The sequence below is a fragment of the Schistocerca gregaria genome, chromosome 1 (genome assembly GCF_023897955.1).
Source record: "Schistocerca gregaria isolate iqSchGreg1 chromosome 1, iqSchGreg1.2, whole genome shotgun sequence".
NCBI lineage: Eukaryota > Metazoa > Arthropoda > Insecta > Orthoptera > Acrididae > Schistocerca > Schistocerca gregaria.
The window spans coordinates 1,159,525,747-1,159,546,524 of NC_064920.1; the positions used below are offsets into that span (position 1 = coordinate 1,159,525,747).

The 20,778-nt window shown below is 42.5% G+C and overlaps 1 protein-coding gene across 4 annotated transcripts in view; it reads right to left on the minus strand.

Annotated features, from left to right (window-relative positions):
* Positions 1–20,778, minus strand: part of LOC126284091 (integrator complex subunit 1) — a 292,520-nt gene that overhangs the window by 134,802 nt on the left and 136,940 nt on the right. For all 4 annotated transcript variants that reach the window (XM_049982751.1, XM_049982744.1, XM_049982760.1 and 1 more), the window contains 2 exons: positions 16,490–16,665; positions 5,053–5,205 (listed from right to left, as the gene is read on the minus strand). In XM_049982751.1, coding sequence (XP_049838708.1) covers positions 5,053–5,205; positions 16,490–16,665 — 329 coding nt within the window. The remainder of the gene's footprint in view (positions 1–5,052; positions 5,206–16,489; positions 16,666–20,778) is intronic.

The window sequence follows — 20,778 nt, forward strand, 5'->3', positions numbered from 1 at the left end:
TTGTGCCACCTGGCGGTAAATTCCACTTCAAAATCTGTCACACTGCCAGGGTCAGACCACCTCATCCCTTGAAGGACCATCAAAGACAGCAGATACGGCATCCCGTTCCAGGATGATGTCCCACGTGGTGGGTGTCTGGTATCCCCATTCTCCAGCCATTATCTATCATCCATGTGGGCTTGGACCTGAACCCCAATCTGAAACGGGTCCAAAGTAAGGACCACAGTCTTCTCTGGAACCGGAAGCAAGTTGTGAGTCCTAACTATTGTCACCTCCTCTCTCTGGTGCCAGATGTGGAAGTGGCTCCTCTACCACATGTAGCATCCACAGGTGCACCCCACCCTTCGTAGTAAGCTGCATGCATCTTATCCTCCTCTGGACCGGCCATGACGGTGATAGCACTATGGGTCATTTCAAGGGGGAGAGGGATCTTGAAATCCTGCTGGACACCTCGATGTATTAACTGATATAATTATGTATATGTCCGGTGACGTCTCCAGGCACAGCACAGTAGGAGACACTGCTGGCACCAAGTCACATGTAAAAAAGGCACACAGCAGATTTAAGGCTGCTGCTGTTACCACGAGTGACATAAAAGTAGATATCTTAGGTGTTGCGAAACAACTCAAATCACTTAAGAAAGGCAAGTCTTCCAGTCCAGATGGTATACCAACGAGGTTCCTTTCAGAGTATGCAAACACAATAGCATCTTTCTTAGCAACTATATACAACCAATCACTTGACAAAAGGTCTGTTCCTAAAGACTGGAAAGTAGCACAGGTAACATCAGTATTCAAGAAAGGAAATAGGAGTAACCCATTGAATTACAGACCCATATCACTAACCTCCATTTGCAGCAGGATTTTGGAGCATATACTGTACTCGAACACTATGAATCACCTTGAAGAAAATGACTTATTGATACATAACCAACACAGATTCAGAAAATATCGTTCTTGTGCAACTCAGCTAGCTCTTCATTCCCATGAAGTAATGAGTGCTGTCGACAACTGATCTCAGATTGATTCCATATTCCTAAATTTCCAGAAGGCTTTTGATACTGTTCCTCACAAGTGGCTATTAATCAAATTGCGTGCATATGGAGTATCATCTCAGTTGTTTGACTGGATTCGTGATTTCCTCTCAGAGAGGTCGCAGTTTGTAGTGACAGATGGTAAATCATTGAGTATAACAGAAGTAATATCTGGCGTTCCGCAAGGTAGTGTCATAGGCCCTCTGCTGTTTCTGATTTACATAAATGATCTAGGTGATAATCTGAGCAGCCCCCTTAGATTGTTTGCAGATGACGCTGTAATTTACCGTATAGTAAAAATCATCAGACGATCAATTCCAAAAACAAAATAATCTAGAGAGAATTTCTGTGTGGTGCAAAAGTGGCAATTGGCACTAAACAAAGAAAAGTGCAAGGTCATCCACAAGGACACTAAAAGAAATCCGATAAATTTTGGGTGCACGATACATCGCACAAATCTAAGGGCTGTCGATTCGACTACACACCTAGGAATTACAATTACGAGCAACTTAAACTGGAAAGACCATATATATAATATTGTGGAGAAGGCAAAACAATGACTGGGCTTTGTTGGCAGAACACTTAGAAGATGCAACAAACCCACTTAAGAGACAGCCTACATTACATTTGTCCATCCTCTGCTGGAATATTGATGCACGGTGTGGGATCTTTACCAGGTAGGATTGACGGACGACATCGAAAAAGTGCAAAGAGGGCAGCTTGTTTCGTGTTATAGTGCACTAGGGGTGAGAGTGTCACTGATATGATACGCCAGATGGGATGGCAGTCACTGAAACCATGGCGGTTTTATTTGTGGCGAGATCTATTTACGAAATTTCAATCACCAACTTTCTCTTCTGAATGCAAAAATATTTTGTTGGCACCATCCTACATAGGGAGAAATGATCATCATAATAAAATAAGAGAAATTAGAGCTCAAATAGAAAGATTTAGCTGTTCCTTTTCCCCACGCACCATTCAAGAGTGGAATGGTAAATTAATAATATGAAAATGGTTCGTTGAACCCTCTGCCAGGCACTTAAGTGTGAATTGCACAGTAACCATGTAGATGTAGATGTAGACTGCCAGGACATCATTTGTCAGACAATGTTTACAGCAAGATCTCCAGTGTATTTATTGACAACAACCTTGCATTACATGGTTTTCTCCTTCGCTACGATTTGGACTTTTTTATTACCTGCCGACAACATTTGTTTAGTGTACAGATTTGTTTGTCTTCCTAATGAAGAACTGTCTGCAGCTACTGTTCAAAAGGCTGTTGTATATCCAGTGAACAAACCGACAGAATATGGGTACACTGAAAGCATAGTTCTGAAATCAGTGTTTCCCAGTTGAGCCTATGAACAATGTTCTCCAGCACTAGTGTGCAAGTTATTCAACAAACATTCAGAGTACTGAACTGACTACGAGGTATCCATCTCCAGTCACCGTGCGGTTTGAGGCGTCACGTCACAGACTGCGTGGCCCCTCCTCCCGCGGGCATCGGTGTGTGTGTGTGTGTGTGTGTGTGTGTGTGTGTGTGTGTGTGTGAGACCTGGATGTAGTAATTTTTAAGGATATGGAACGGAACAATAAGATAGGTTGGTTATATGTAAATTGAAGGTGGAGGTGGGGAGAAAGGGAAGGGAAGGAAGGGATTACTGATGTCAACAGCATCGGAACATTATGTGGAATCATCAGCAATGAGTGAAAAGTGCATACGGGACTGGGATTCAAACCTGGGATCTCCTACTTACTATGCAGGTGCATTAACCACTGTGCCATCCGGGACACAGTGTAACCACAATTCCGCAGACAACCTCGGCACACCTCACAGCCGATTCACAGTTCCACTGAGTACCGCATATCCACAGTCCCTGTCCATTTCCTCCATGCTCACTACTCTGAGATTCCGAGAGTAGGTCAGATGTACTTGTGTATCTGCACTGAAGAACTGGATTCATTGCACATCTAAGCAAATTAATTATATGAATACGTGGTGTCTGTTCTTTCAGATGTGCAACCAATCTACAAAGGAAATAGCTTACATATCACTTGTGCATCCCACCTTATAATATTGTTCAAGTATGTGGGAGCGATACCAAATGTGACTAACATGAAATATTGAACAAATACACAGGAGTACAGTACAAATTGTCACATTTGGTTCATGCATGGGAACATAACAGACAGATGATGGAGAAACTGAACTGGCAGATGCTTGAAGATGGACAAACTATCCCAATACAGTCTACTTACAAAGCTTCAAGAATCAACATTGAATGATGAATCTAGAAATAGGCTGCAACACACTTTGTATTGTATCCACAGGGATCAGAAAGACCAGACTAGACTATTAACAGTATGCACAGAGGTGTTTAAGCAATAATTCTTCCTGGTCTCTATATGTGAATGAGGTGGGTAGAAGTCCTAATGACTGATACAATGGGAAGTACCAACTGTCATGCACTTCACAGTGGTTTGCAGGGAGTAGATACACATGTAGGCCACTGAACACTATACAGTAAATTGTTACCATTTCTCTCATTATTAGTCTTATTTCTATGTGGTCACTGAAATTTGCAAGATTATGTGTGTGTGTGTGTGTGTGTGTGTGTGTGTGTACAGAGGTGTGTGTGTGTACAGAGGTGTTTAAGCAATAATTCTTCCTGGTCTCTATATGTGAATGAGGTGGGTAGAAGTCCTAATGACTGATACAATGGGAAGTACCAACTGTCATGCACTTCACAGTGGTTTGCAGGGAGTAGATACACATGTAGGCCACTGAACACTATACAGTAAATTGTTACCATTTCTCTCATTATTAGTCTTATTTCTATGTGGTCACTGAAATTTGCAAGATTATGTGTGTGTGTGTGTGTGTGTGTGTGTGTGTGTGTGTGTGTGTGTGTGTGTGTGTGTCTGGGCTAGGACAAAAGAACACTTTGCAGCACTGCTGTTACTGTAATGGAGGAACATCTGCACATTCTAGTTCAGAAATTAGCAATGAGTCATAAAGTACAATGAGAATTTGAGTCAGTGCAAAAGGCATGCTTGGATAGTTAAGGCAACTGTTCATAAAAAGCATGAAGTCCTAGCTCGAATCTTGGTCCTAGTACAACTTTTAACATACTACTTTACAAGTATGTAAATACAATTGCAGAGATAACAGGCAAAATTTCATTATTTTGTATCCACAGATGTAAAAATAAATTAGATGAACTACCAAAGACTGCTTGGAAAGTAAATTCTCAAATAGGAAATGAAGGCAATATACTGTTCAGACAAAACTAAGCAATGAAGCATGGGCAGAAGATATGAAACACAAAATGATGATGAATGTTCTAACATTTATTCAAAAATAGATATTTCTTCCATTATAATTTAAATGCAAGAACAAAAATGTAGGAAAAGGTAGATTGCTACTTACTATAAAGAAGACATGTCAAGTGGCAGACAGGTATGATTAAAAGACGCATACATGTAGCTTTCAGCCACAGCCTTCGTCAGTAAAAACACATGACCACCAACGCCAGCATATCGGGCCGAGATATTGTGTGTGCGTCTCTCTTTACTGATGAATGCTGTGGCTGAAAGCTTCATGTGAGTGTCTTAATTGTGCCTGTCTGCGGCTTGATGTGTCTTCTTTACGGTAAGTAGCAATCTATCTTTTCCTACATTGTTGATATTCCTACATGGAGTTTCCATTGTTTGATAAATTCTAAATACAGTTAGGAAACAAATAAGGTTAACTGTGTAAAGTAACAATAGTTCAGAACTGTTACTCCCAAAAGAGGAACAAAGTGTCTTAAATAGCCACTAAATCTAACAATGAAGAATGAAATTTTGGAATCTGGTACACGTAATACAGATTGCTTTCCGCAGCAATTTCACATTCCTGTCATACCCTTGTACAACTACAATGACCTCATTAAGTTTCCCTATTGTGTGTTATTGTCATACTTACCCACCATATTTAATATGAATATTGGATACCCTCTTCCACAACATAAACTTACTTTGTAATGCACATCTCCATGAAAGCACGCAATGTTGGATATTTCTCCCAACCAATAGAGCCAAATCTGGAGGGATTGTGAGCTGAGAGAATAAGCAGCATTACCCATGCCTTCCAGTATGACAATGTAATGGCCAGCTGTGGTGGTTGATACCTGCAAGAAATTTCATACAATCAATACAAAATGTCAGATTAGTGAGACTAATGTAAATAAACCTACTTTCCACTTACTGTGACCTAAATCAAACAACGTGCGTAATAGTTATCAACAAAAATAATCTTTTTTTAATAATATAGTCTAACTGGTTAGATAGAAGTCCACTCGCTGAGCAGCAGCAGGAGAACACAGCTGTGAATGTTCTCCTGTCAGTGCTTGGTGAACATATCTTTTTATCCATCCAGTTCAATAATAGTTTAAAAAAGAAGATGCCTGCTGGGATAAACTGTACTATAGGATGAACTATATGAACAATGATGATGAACATCTAATCATGGCATTAGAACAGTTTCAACATAACAACACACAGCACACAGCACCCCCAAATGTAAGGAACGAGGGGTGATGAGTGGTGGTGGTAGTAGAGGCAGATTCAGATTCAGATTTTTTTACTGCCGTTGATCACATACAGTAGAACGGGCTTTTCCAATGATATCAAGTTATAGTTGCAGTCAAAACATTAAAATTAATATTCATATTACATGTACAAGTCAAATGTACTGCATACAATTATAATCTTAAATATTAATATCAGCATTTTCTGTAGGATAAAACTTTTATATATCGTAACATCAAATTTTTGTCAGCCAGTCATATAATTTAAAATCATTTTTTTTAAATGGTAAGGATTAAGCAGGAAGGGGGCACTTGTCAAAAATTCTGAAGGCATTCACTTTACGGGAGTTTCCTATTATTGCCCTGTTATTGCTATCCTGTACCATGGGATGTCAATGTTCGCCGTACTTCTGGTGTCATGTTTGTGAATTGTTTCCCTGACAACACACACTTTAAGGTTGTTTTTGACAAGGAATCCAGACTCGTAGACGAACAGATTCACCACTAGGACATGTCTTGCATCTAGGTCTAGGTCTAGGTCTAGGCCACGAAGTAAGGGGTTGGGAGCAGGGGGTTGTGTAGGGGTGAACAAGTATATTGTGTAGGTTTGGTGGACGGTGGAATACCACTGTTGAAGGGATGGGAAGGATAGTAGACAGGACATATCACATTTCAGGGCACGAGAGGTAGTCGAAACTGTGGCAGAGCATGTGATTCAGTGGCTCCAGTCCTGGGTAATACTGAGCCACAAGGGGAATGCTCCTCTGCAGCTGAACAGTGGTACTTCGGGAGACAGTGGGTACTGGAGAGCTAAGTGATGCAAACCTGATTTTTGTGCAAGGTTGGGAGGGTAATTACTGTCTGTGAATGCCTCAGTGAGACCCTCATCTCATTTCAGAGGGACCGCCCTTCACTACAGATGCAATGGCCACATGTAGCTATTCTGTATGGAAGAAACATCTTGGTATGGAATGGGTGGCAGCTGTCGAAATTGAGGTATTGCTGATGCTTGGTAGCTTTTATATGGATGGACGTACTAATGTAGCTACCTTTGAGATGGAGGTTAACATTCACGAAGGTAGCCTTTGTGTTGAGCAGTATGAAGTAAAGTGTATGAGGGAGATGTTGAGGTTCTCGAGAAATGTGGATTAGGTGTGCACTACCTGCCAAAGTTCCACCATCCACCCACAGAGGAGAATTCCCCTCATGACTCATTACCACCCAGGATTGGAGCAACTGAATCACATTCTCTGCCGGGGTTTCGACTACCTCTCGTAGTACCCTAAATTTAGAAATGTCAAATCCAGTATCATTCTCACCTGTCCCACAGCAGTAATACTCCGCTCACTGAACCGACATAATATCCTCATCTGACCCTACACAACATCTGCTCCCAACCCGTTGCTTCACGGCACGTTGCCCTGCAATACACCTAGATGCAAGACCTGCACCACACACATCCTCCCACCACACCTACTCCAGTCCAAATACAAGCATCAACTATCCTATCAAAGGGAGGGCTACCGTGAAACCAGTCGTGATCTACAGGCTAAGCAGCAGCCCCTACGTTGATACTATGTGGGTGTGACAACTAACAAGCCATCTGTCCACATGAATGCCCACTGACAAACTGTGGCCAAGAACCAAGAAACAGCTGGACCATCCAGTTAATGAGCACACTGCCCAACACGATGTTCTTAATTTCAGTTACTGCTTCACAGTCTGTGCCATATGAATCCTTCCCACTAACACCAGTTTTTCTGAATCACACAGGTGGGAACTCTCCCTGCAATATATCCTACATTCCCGTAACCTTGCTGGTTTCAACATTTATTAGTCACTGTCCTTACCCATCTAGCTTCCATTCCAGCGTTACACAGCCCTCTATTCCTGCAATGCACCCACAGTCTTTCTACTTCTCTCCTTTTCTGCTATCCACCACCTCTGCCTTCTGTCTAACCTCCCAACTGCACCTAGCTGCCCTACCGTCTCTCCACCTTCTCACTGTGTGCTCCCACAAGCAACACTTCACCATTCCCCACCACTACCCTGCTATCCCTCCCCCTCCCCGCCCCAGCCTCCTCCTTACCCCCGCCACCCAGTTGCTTCTCCCATCACATGCTGCTGCTCGAAGTCTGGCATCCCTCAGTAGTCAAAGACCGTTGTTTGTGTTAGTTAGTTTGTTTGTGTGTGTGTGTGTGTGTGTGTGTGTGTGTGTGTGTGTGTGTGTGTGTGTGTGTGTGTGTGTTTTTCTGATGCAGGCCCTGTTGGCCAAAAGCTTACTTTCGGGCAGTCTTTTTTTTTGTGTCTGTCTGTGACTCAGTATCTCCGCTACATGGTGAATAGCAACTACCCTTTTCATAATACTGTCATATTCCATCCTGGATTATCCATTGTTTAATTTTGCCTAATGGCTTTCCCTTCATCCCATAACAGAGTGCTGTTTCCCTTTGTTACCGTTTTCTAACACGTCACTAGCATTACAATACTTACTGCCTGTCCTCCTTTCTCTTCTTTCCTGTGTTTCACTTGTCACAATACAATCTGCACTGCACGTCCTACTTACGAGCCACACTGTATCAACCATCTCAGCTGCACACAACATATGACTACAAGACTGTGCTGATAGTTGGTGCAGCATCTCATGTCCCACATTACTCTCACCAATATCATTAATTGTAGACCTTGACATTGGTCATTCTTCCTGCATCATCCTCCTATATTTTCGCATGTTTTTTTCCTGTACCACACAAACTTGTCTCTCAACCTACCAACCCCTCCCCGAGCCCTGTTCCATCTCCTCTCTATTCCAGTTCGCACCTACTAAGTTCACGTAATCTAGTCACATCTGCTGCCCCCTTCTCCACACATATCGACCAAATCACCTGCAACCCACATTACAATCTTTTTATTGATTTTGTCTTTCACCTCATTGTGTCTTCACACCAACCGAACTTTGTTTTTGCCTTTTACCATCAACCTACTCCCTCACATTTCATCTTGCTTCATCGGTTCACAAATGTCACATCAGATAATGTTGGGGAAGCTACACAATATTTCAATGTGACACAGCAGCTCATTGTCTTCAGGTGCCTACTGAACTGTTGCTGCAGTGGCTTGCCTATTTATACACCAACTCACTAGAAAAGTGCAGACGTAAAGTTGTGTGGCTGGAAAATCATTGTTGATGAATCATAGTGCACGGCAACAGCCAGTGCCACCTTCCACAGAAACAGGCAACAGCCTTTGCATGCACAACACAGAAAAAGAGCAGCGACAAATTGTGGCCAAGTGCGCGTGCTGACAGAGTTTGGTGCCCAGTTTAAGTGTGCGGACTCAGATTCTCTGTCTGTGTTGACTCAGATTTGTTTGTCTACGACCAATGATGCCTCAGTACCACCATTACTAGTTCCCATGCCTTTCTGAGGTGAAATCCCGTGTCTCTATTAACACTTTGCAGTCCGCACGTCTCGTACAAATTGATTCGCTTGGCAGCACTAACTTGGATTACTTGGCTTGTCGCCAGCCATTCTTGACATTATCAGGAGATTATAAATTGTTAAGTTATACTAATCTCATTGTTAGTTCTTGTAAGTTTTCAATCCTGTTCAACTACTTTCATGAAATTTCAAATATATACATATGTAAATAAATACAAACTTTGTTTGTTTCAAATATTTGCTTATTTAAACGTTTTGGAAAATTAATCGATTACGAATTGCACTTTGAAAAGACGGTCGGCATTATCCGATTTATTGTTACTGTCAGGAAAATGTAAAAATGATAATATTTGTCTGAATCTGTTGCGGGACATTGTTTTCCAAAATATTCCCCCCCCCCTCCCCCTTCCAGTTCCCATAGGGATAGCAAGCCCAAACCATTCTCTACGTTCGGATCTTGTAACGTTGACAAATGTGGCATTTTTTTAAATCCAGTTTCCTTCTATTGCAATTTTGACTGTAGTACTTGTTGGTTTCATTGCTAATCCTGAACGCTCTGTGTATCTTTGGGAAATGTTTGGATCCGGAGATCCTTCAAATTTATTATTGGTCCTCGCTACATCAAAGTATGAGCACTGTGCACTGTCTTCTTCGTCTGATTCATCCGAATCAGTTGGCAACCATAGCGTTTGTTGAATTCATCTTGGACGTAGTTCGCTACCTTCCTACGATTCTGCTTAACTTTCATTTCTTTCTTTTTTTTTTAATCCAATGTCTTCTTCCAAATTGGCCAAGTCATCTGGAACATCAGACAAGATGTCCGTTCATTCATCATAAATAATCGTATCATCTGTTTTGTCTGCCATGATAAAAAGGCACAAGTACTTATAAAAACAAAAACTTGGTGATGTGTGTAACCTTTTGTTACCTCAACAAAACACCAACAGAATGCAAAAGATACTAAAGTGCTGTCGCTAGCTTCTGCGGTATACTATGCTCACGACACCACTGTGGTATCACCGGCCACTGATCGATACCATGCACACGACACCGCTGTGGTGTCGCTGGCCATTGACCGCTATTTAGTGCACGACACCACTGTGGTGTCACCGGATGGCAGAGTGTTAATCAGGTCGTCACTTATGTGTATTTCAACTGCTTCTTTAATTATGGAATACCAGTACCTTGAAGCAGATGAAAGGATCTTTGTTTCTCCATAACTGATGATGTGTCATGTATCAAGACAGTGTTCAGCCACAGCAGACTTATCTGGCTGACTCAATTTGGTGTGACATCTATATTCAATGTATCTATCCTTAACAGTGCAATACATCTGGCCAATGAACGATCTCCCACACTGGCATGGGATTTTATATATACCTGGTCTCCTTAGACTCAGGTTGTCTTTGATGAGACCCAGCATAGTTTGCAATTGTGTAGAGGGTGAAAGACACATTTATTTGATGTTTCTTAAACAGCCTGCCAATCCTAACGTGGACACCCCCAACATATGGTAGAAAACCATCCTCATGGAGTTATCTGTTTCTACTAACTGTTCTTGAACTTTTGTGCATGCAGACTGGAATGCATTACAGATCTTTTTATTATTGTAACTGTTCTGTACAAACACAGACCAAAGATGAATAAGCTCTGCTGATAAGCTCCCTGCATCTGAGGTATCTCTAGCACTATAAATGAGAGTCCATAATATGCCACTGCGTTGAGATAGGTGATGGCACCCTGTAATTCATAGAGATAAGTCAGTGTAGGTTGGTTTATGAAACACACTGTGACACAAGAAACAGTCTTCTTTTCTGCAGACCAAGAGGTCTAAGAATGAAGGTCTCCATTTTTCTCCACTTCCATGGTCAAGCATGTGAATACCACGGCCTGTTTCTCTGGCAGGGGGCACTGCTTGTCACCGTTCTATACAATTCATCTACGATGATATTACGGTCCCACCCCTTGGCACCGGCACTTTTCTAGTGAGTCAGCATATATATTGGTGAGATACTGCAGTAACACATCAGTAGACACCTGAAGATGGCAAGCAACTGTCTCACTGAAATACTGTGCAGCTTCCACATCGCTATCTGATGTGACACCCGTGAACCAACGAAGCAATTATTACGTCAGGAAAGTCTCCAGTAGCACAAATTTCATCTCATTTCCCCGGGCTTCATTCATTTCATCCTTTTCCTGATTTTTCCCATATGTTTGGGTGTATTTTTGTGATTTTTTCGAACACATTTCTATATTATTTACATATTTTTACGCGTTTTTATCCTCCATTGTGGATTCTTGCTCCTTCCATCTGCAACAATACAGAAAAGTTTCCTTATCCCATGTCAGAACACAGTCCAATATACTGCTCCTCCATTGTTGCTTGGCTTATGGAATCCCCAGAAATGGCCTTACCATCAAATTACTTCTTTCGGCTGCCATCCCTCCTTCCACAGTGACCTCCATCTGTTCAGCTTCCGTCAATCCTTAATCTTCCTGCCATATCAATCAGTCCCGAAACATCTTCCAATAACTCCTCTCCATCGGAAAATTTTTCTTGCTATACAAACCCAAATCACACACAAACTATTGCCCTCCAGGAACTACAGCAACTTTCAAAACTCCACCTCAAAGAACTCTCCTCTCTGTTCACTTCCTGCTCCTGCCTCGGTATACCACTGTCCATCATGTCTACAAAAGCCTCCAAACCTGTCCACATCCCTGCACAGCTGACAAACTCAACATTGTGGACCTACTACAATTACCCCACCCTCAAAAACTCCATCCCACCACTATACACAATCTGGAACAAAAACAGACACAAAACATACGAACCTTTCCTCCAAAAGCCTTAGCCCTACAGCCTTAGCCCCCAAAGAAGTATCTATCCTTTCCAAAGGCCTCACATTTTGCCCCTCTCCCAAATTCAATTATGCTGGACTTGGCAAAGACCTTCTCTCCTTCTCCCAGTCCCTACAGTGGAAACACTTTTTCACCACCAGCCCGACCAGCCAGACTCAACCAAAGACCAGTATTGAACCTTGCCTGACTCAGTTCACTCCTCTATCCAACTGTGATCCACCCCCACCGCCTCCAAATCACCCCCTGTTAACTTCCCAGAGTTTCTTAACCTCGAACCTTGCCTCACCATCATTCCCCAAATCTCTCAACATGCAAACTAACCTTACATCTGCAGAAAGAACTGCAATCCACCACCTAAAAACTGATCCTGACCTTACAGTCCTATTTGCTGACAAAAGATCCAACACTTTTGTTTTGAGCTGCAAGGATTACCTGGCAGGACTACACAACATGTCAGATTAATTTACCTACAAACCTTGCCGCAGTGACCTCATTCCAGAAATCCAGCAGGATCTCCAGTCTCTCCTCAAATCCTTAGGTCCACCCCAGAAACTCTCCCTGCAGTCCATCTCTCTTCTCACCCCTACCACTCCCCACACTCCACCTTCTACATGCTTCCTAAAATCCATATACCCAACCACCCATGATGCTACAGTTGCGGCCAGTTACTGTGCACTCACTGAGAATCTCTGCACTCCTAGAACACCACCCTCAGGCTATTACCCTCCTATATAAAAGGTACTAACCATTTCCTCCATCGACTCCCCACAGTTCCTGTTCCTTTACAACAAGGGTCCTGCTCATCCCTTCATACTAACATCCCTAATGCCCATGACCTTACCACCATAGAACACAATTTTTCACAATGCCCAATGAATTCCAAACTTACCAGCTCCTTCCTAATTGCCATGACCAACTATATCCTCACCCCCAAGTACTTCTCCTTTGAAGGCATCACTTACAAACAAATCCGGGGTATAGCTATGGGTACCCACATGGCACCAAACTACTTTCCAACCTACTCAAGGGCCATCTAGAGGACTCCTTCCTAAACACCCAGTATCCCAAACCCCTCACTTAGTTCTGATACACTGATGACATCTTTGTCATCTGGATTGAGAGTGAAGACACCCTATTCACATTCCTCCAGAACCTCAACACCTTCTCCCCCATACGCTTCACCTGGTCCTACTCAACCCAAAAAGTCACTTTCCTCAACGTTGACATCCAGCTGAAAAGATGGCTACATCAGTACCCCATCCATATCAAACCTAACAACAGCCAGCAATACCACCTCTTTGACAGCTGCCACCCAATCCATACAAAGAAGAGCAGTGCCATTTGAAATATACCAGTGGTCTCACTAAGGCCTTCACAGACCATATTTACCCTTCCAATATTGTATAAAAACGGATCTCCAGAGCCTCATCTCTCCAGTCACCTGCCACCTCCCAAAGTCCACCTTCCAGCCACAGAGGAGCATTCCCTTCAAGAATCAATACCACCCATGATTAGAACAACTGAATCACATTCTCTGTCAGGGTTTCAACTACCTCTCATTGTGGCCTGAAATCAGGAATGTCAGACCCCCCTGTCTTTCCCACCCCTCCCAAGTTCGTAATCCGCTGCCACCAAACCTGCATAATATCCTCGTCCATCCCTACACACAACGCCTACTCCAAACCCCTTGCCTCATGGCTCATATCCCTGCAATGCCCCTAGATGCATGACCTGTCCCATACATCCTACCACCACCGCCTACTTGAGTCCAGTCACGAGCATCACCTATCCCATCAAAAGCAGATCTACATGCGAAACCAACCATGTTATCTACAAGCTAAGCTGCAATCACTGTGTTGAATTCTACATGGGCTTGAGAACCTACACACTGTCTGACCATACGAATGGTCATTGACAAACTGTGGTCAACAAACAGCTGGTCTGCCCAGTTGCTGAGCACGCTACTTAAAGCGACGTTCTTAATTTCAATTACTAGCCTGAGCAACTGGATAGTTTGCACCAATGCCAGCTTTTCTGAATTGTGGATGTGGGAACTCTTCTTGCAATATATCCTATGTTCCTGTAAACCTCCTGGCTTCAACCTTCATTAGTCACTCTCCTTATCCATATAGCTTCCATTCCAGCACTACACAGCCCTCTAATTCCACCAACGCATCCTCATTCTTTTTACTTCTCTCCTTTTATGTTACCCTCCCTCCCCTGTGCCCTCTGTCTAACCTCCTGACTGCACTTGGATGCCCTACCGTCTCTCTGCCTCATCCCTGTATGCTCTTACTAGCAACACTTGACCATACCTCAACCCTACCCTGATAACCCTCCCCCTCCCTGCCTCAGCCTCATCCTTACCCTCACCACCCAGTTTCTTCTCCCATCACATGCTGCTGCTCAGTCTGGCCCAGCAACCAGAGACTGGTCATATATGTGTGCGAGTTGCATTTGTGTGTGTGTGTGTGTGTGTGTGTGTATGTGTGTGTGTGTGTGGAGGGGGGGGGGGGGGGGTCTATTTCTAATGAATGCCTTGTTGGCACAAACCTTACTTACGGACAATCTTTTTGTTCCACCCCTCTGCGATGCAGCATCTTTGCTAGATAGAAAGATAATCTAGATATTTTGAAAGCAGTACCTCTTGGGTCAGCAGCAACTATGGAATCTATCAGCACTGGACAAAGATTTGTGAACTGCTTGTGCAAAACTAATGCCAGAACCTCAGGCGTTTGTCTATAAAAATAGATACCCATGTACGTATTTTATTGTAAATAAATATTATAATCTGGATCTCTGGCTGAAAGATGTTATTTGTAATTAAAGATGTCATATTAGTTCTGCTTGCTGCAATAAATAAAGTGTAAAAGAAGTAAAGCTTCGCAGTATGTAAACACATAACGTCTAGATTCAGTTATTGTTTATTAATTTTTTTTTTTATATTTTATTACATATTAGTAATAGTTAAAAACTATTAAAACACATCTACTTCAGGACCAGACAATTTCGACACACACACACACACACACACACACACACACACACACACAGCTGTGATTATTTTCATGTTTTACCCTAACTTTAACTAAATATATATCCCTAATTTCACCATGTTATGCCCATTTCACACTTTATGAAACACCTAGGCATTTTATATGTTTCCCAGAAGATGTATGCACTTCAATTTAAATTAAACACATTGCCAATGTCTTGATTTGATGCTTTTATCAGTAAAGTATATATGAAACCAGTTAAGGACTGTGGGCTTTGCAAGGAAAAGCAGTTTCAGACACTTAGCTGACTTCCACAATGTATCAAGTATAAAAATAATACTGTTTGGAATTAATAATGTTACGAGGAGGAAATTTGCTATTCACCATACAGCGAAGAAGCAAAGTCACAGATAGGCACAACAAAGAGACTCTCACAATTAAAGCTTTCAGCCATTAAGACCTACGCACACAGCAGCACCAGTGCATGATGGGAGTGGTGACTGGGTGGGGGTAAGGAGGAGGCTGGGGCGGGGAGGGGGAAGGATGGTATGGAGGGGTGGTGGAGAGTGTAGTGCTGTAGGTGAGACGAAGGGCAGGGGAGAGGTGGGGAGGGGGAGGGGGCTGTATAGTGCTGGAATGGGAACAGGGAAGGAACCGGATGGGTGAGGACAGTGACTTAACTTTGCCCCTTCCCTTTTCCCATTCCACCACTACACAGCCATCTTTCCATTACCACTCATGTCTTTTTATTTCTCTACTTTTCCACTATTTCCCCTCTCCCCTCCCCAAGTCTCCCCTGCCCACCGTCTGACCTGCAGCACTTTACTGTCTGCCACCCCTACCAATCCCTCCCCCTCCCCACCACAGCCTCCTACTTACCCCCACCCAGTCACCACTCCCATCATACACTGGTGCTGCTGCTCGCAGAGGGTTTCAGTTGCCTGAGACTACAGTCATGTGGTTTGCATAAGTGTGTGTGTGTGTGTGTGTGTGTGTGTGTGTGTGTGTGGTGTTGATCAAGGCCTTAATGGCTGAAAGCTTCAATTGTGTCTTTTTGTTGTGTCTATGTGCGACTCAACATTTCCGCTATATGGCAAGTAGCAACTTTCCTTCTCATAATATTGCTATATTCCATCCTGGATTTTCCACTGTTCAGAATTACCCGAGCAGTCCTAAAACAAATACCACTAAGGTGAAAAAATCTGAGACTTTTTGATCCACTCTTCACAGAAAAGTTAAGGAATTCAATTTAGGAACAATAAATTGTTCTGTATAAATGAAGACTTTCAGCCAGAGACTCAGATAATAATATATATTTACAATATATTACTTACATGGGATATCTGCCAGCTTTGAAGGTTGAACAGAAAAGCTCATTTATCTTTTATGACATTTCCTGCATTGGCAAATTTATCAGGCCTATGTCATTTATTTTAAGTCTTGCAAGGTAAATAGTATGGTAGTGGTGGTAAGTTCCTATGGGACCAAACAGCTGAGGTCATTGGTCCCTAAATAGTATGACCAATCTTATTGGCAATAGGTGTATCTACCATTATATACTAGTAATAATATAATGTAAATTACCCTGAGGGCAAGTTGATGTTGTCTGGATGATGATATGCAGTAAGATTGAATAGCAAATCTATTATCTCTAGTTTGTTTGCCTCCAGCATTGACATCATCTCGCTTGGTAGTGCAGCAGCCCTCTTGATTAGTTGATCAGCTAGTTCCAACGTGTCAGGTGGTGATAGATGATGTTCCTGTAAGCAACAACCATATGAAGTCTCTTACACCACTATAACATTAAGTGAACTATCTGTTAGTATTCGGCAGATCCTGATGATAACCACTAAACAGAATTTTTTTATGTTGTACAACAATTTTTATTCATCCACTCAATAGGCTCTCATCAGGTGAAAACTGCCTGTTGTAACCGGAAATAAAATAACAACAGAATGAACAGAGATCACAGCTCATACGGAAATTACCAGTATTCAAATTGTGAAAATTACTTTTGTATAAAAACAACCAAAATTTTCTGTGTTATCTCAATTTGCCTTGTCATTATTTTATTTTACATTTATGTTCTAAGGAGTTGAAAACCAGTTAGTGTACAAATAAAAATTGTTGCAGAAGAAAGGAAGTGTTTCCAGTTTGCAAATAACTATATACTCACAAAAAAGCCTACTCACTCACAAATGTACACTGACAACAACGAAAATTTAAAACAAATAACAACACTTATTTGGAAAAGGCACTACTTAAAAAGTAGCTCTTCTAAGCATTTCACAATCAATTATAATACAACCATCTACATATGAAGATACAACAGAGTTCTCAGCTACATTCACCAAACAACCGTATAGCATGTTATCAGTTACAATGCAATTAACGATAGCAGGGTAGGGGTGGGGGAAGATGTTAGTGCTGCCAGTGAGAATGTGAAGGGATGTGGTGAGAATAGGACAGGGCTGCTAGGTGCAAGGTGCAACACTGGGAGGCTGTACATGCGGGAATGGTAGAGACAGGTGGAGCAATGGCACTAATGAAGGTTAAGGACATGGGGGGGGGGGGGGGGGGGGGTTACAGAAATGAAGAATTTGTTGTACGGAGGTTTCCCTCCCGTGCAATTCAGAAAAGCTAGTGTTGGCGGGATGAATCTAGATGGGAAGGATGTAAAGCAGTCACTGAAGTGAAGCAGTGTGTTGCACGGCACATTCAGCACTGGGTAGTCCAGTTGCCATTTGGCAAGTCTGACAGTGGCCATTCATTTGGAGAGACAGCTTGTTAGTTGCCATTCCCCTGCAGAATGCAGCACAGTGGTTCCGGTTTAGATGGCAGACCACATGGCTCCTTTCACAGATGGCTCTGCCTTTGTTTGGGTAGGAGATGCCAGTGAGAGATTTATTCATAAGCCCAACAATGTAGTACGCCCCACTGTTGCTTGTTACTGTGCCCCAACAGAGGGACACACTACTCTCAAGGACCAACACCTTTAGCCTGCAACCTACCCTGCTACTCTCAACAGTTTTTGTTTCTTTACGTCCTAGAGCTCTGGTGCACACTGCTGATGTTACCTTCCTTTACACTAACATCATGGCCTTGTCGCTACTGAACACTACCGCTACCAACACCTGACTGACTCTAAACCTACAACTTCCTTCCTGGTCATATGACCAACTACATTCTAACAAACAATTACTTCTCCTTTGAATACATCATCTACAACCATACCTGTGGTACAGCAATGGACACCCATATGGCACCACCTTGCACTGACAGCACTGTCTTCGATAGTATCTCCATTGTTATCGTGCAGAGAAGGCATTGGGGAAAGATGCTAGTGCTGACAGTCGGAATGTGAAGGGATGTGGTGAGAACAGGACAGGGCTGCTAGGTGCAAGGTGCAACCTATTCACTGACCACCTAGAGGAATCTTTCCCAACCACTAAAACATCAAAACCCTCACCTGGTTCAGATTCACTGAACAGATCATCTTGATATGAACTGAGGATGAGGACATCCTACCCATGTTACTCCAAAACCTTAACATCTTACTCCTGTAAATGCTGCACTGTAGGGTAGATGTGAACAAGTGGATCTCTCCTGGAGTTTGGCAATGAAAAAGGAAGTCAGTGAATTGATAAAACACTTCACTGATGGACACAAACACACATGGTTCAGCACATCTGAAACAAACAGTGCAGACAATGAGATATGATCCTCGGACTCCAGTCTGATGTGGACATTCCCAATTCAGGTGTTCCCTGTGGGTGCTACAGGCCGTCCGGCTACCTTGGCATGACAGCGGATGGCAGCTAATGGCTCCAAGGTGTCAGCATGGCTATGATGCAACGTCTTTGTGTCCGGGTTGCACACTTAGGCGGAGGGCATTGGTTCATGGCCTTGTGAAGGCAGTAATGTAGATGCAGTGATGACTGATACAGGCTGTGCATCATCAGACAGCTCAGTTGTGACGACACTGTGATGGGCTGGGGCTGGTGGTTTAAATCCTGTTTCCACGGGCTTATGGATGCAGAAGGCCCTTGTACTGAGGCTGCATCGAAACGTAATTTAAACAGACGCAAAAGCCCCAAGACTGGCGATCTTTTACAGAAGCTCGAAACTTAGCACGGAGTTCAATGCGAGACACCTATAAAAGTTTCCACAACAAAAGTGTCTCTAAACCTGGCAGAAAATCCAAAGGGATTCTGGTCATATGTGAAGTATGTTAGTGGCAAGAAACAATCAATGCCTTCTCTGCACGATAACAATGGAGATACTATCGAAGACAGTGCTGCCAAAGCAGATTTACTAAACACAGCCATCCGAAATGGTTTCACAAAAGAAGACTAAGTAAATATTCCAGAATTCGAATCGAGAACAGCTGTCAACATGAGTAACGTAGAAGTAAATATCCTTGGAGTAGTGAAGCCACTCAAATCACTTAATAAAAGCAAGTCATCTGGTCCAGACTGTATACCAATTACATTCCTTTTGGAGTATGCTGATGCGTTAGCTCCATACTTAACAATCATATACAACCAATCGCTCAACGAAAGATCCGTACCCAAAGACTGGAAAGTTGCACAGGTCACATCAATATTCAACAAAGGTGGTAGGAGTAATCCACTAAATTACAGGCCCATATCGTTAACGTCAATATGCAGCAGGATTTTAGAACATATATTGTGTTCGAACTTTATGAATTACCTCAAAGGACACTGTCTATTGATACACAGTCAACATGGGTTTAGAAAACATTGTTCCTGTGAAACACAACTATCTCTTTATTCACACGAAGTGCTGAGTGCCACTGACAAGGGATTTCAGATCGATTCCGTATTCCTGGATTTCCGGAAGGCTTTTGACACTGTACCACACAAGCAGCTCATAGTAAAATTGCGTGCTTTTGGAATATCGTCCAAGTTATGTGACTGGATTTGCGATTTCCTGTAAGAGAGGTCAAAGTTCATAGTAACTGACAGAAAGCCATCGAGTAAAACAGAAGTGATTTCAGGCGTTCCCCAAGGTCGTGTTATAGGCCCTTGGCTGTTCCTTATGTATATATATGATTTGGGAGACAATCTGAGTAGCTGTCTTCAGTTGTTTGCAGATGACGCTGTCGTTTATCGACTAATAAAGTCATCAGAAGATAAAAACAAACTGCAAAACGATTTGGAAAAAATATCCGAATGGTGCAAAAAGTGGCAGTTGACCCTAAATAACGAAAAGTTTGAGGTCATCCATATGAGTGTGAAAAGGAACTCATTAAACTTTGGTTACATGATAAATCAGTCTAATCTAAAAGCCATAAATTCAACTAAATACCAACATATTACAATTACGAACAACATAAATTGAAAAGAACACATAGAAAATGTTGTGGGGAAGGGTAACCAGAGGCTGCGTTTTATTGGCAGGACACTTAGAAAATGTAACAGACCTACTAAGGAGACTGCCTACACTACGCTTGTCCGTCCTCTTTTAGAATACTGCTACGTGGTGTGGGATCCTTACCAGATATGACTGACAGAGTATATAAAAAAAGTTCAAAGAAAGGCAGCACGTTTTGTACTATCGCGAAATATGGGAGAGAGTGTCATAGAAATGATGCAGGCTTTGGGCTGGAAATCATTAAAAGAAAGGCGTTTTTCGCTGCGACAGAATCTTCTCACAAAATTCCAATCGCCAACTTTCTCCTCCGAATGCGAAAATATTTTGTTGACACCGACCAGCATAGGGCTGAACGATCACCACAATAAAATAAGGGAAATCAGAGCTCGTATGGAAAGATATAGGTGTTCACTCTTTCTGCGAGCTATACGAGATTGGAATAATAGAGAATTGTGAAGGTGGTTCGATAAACCCTC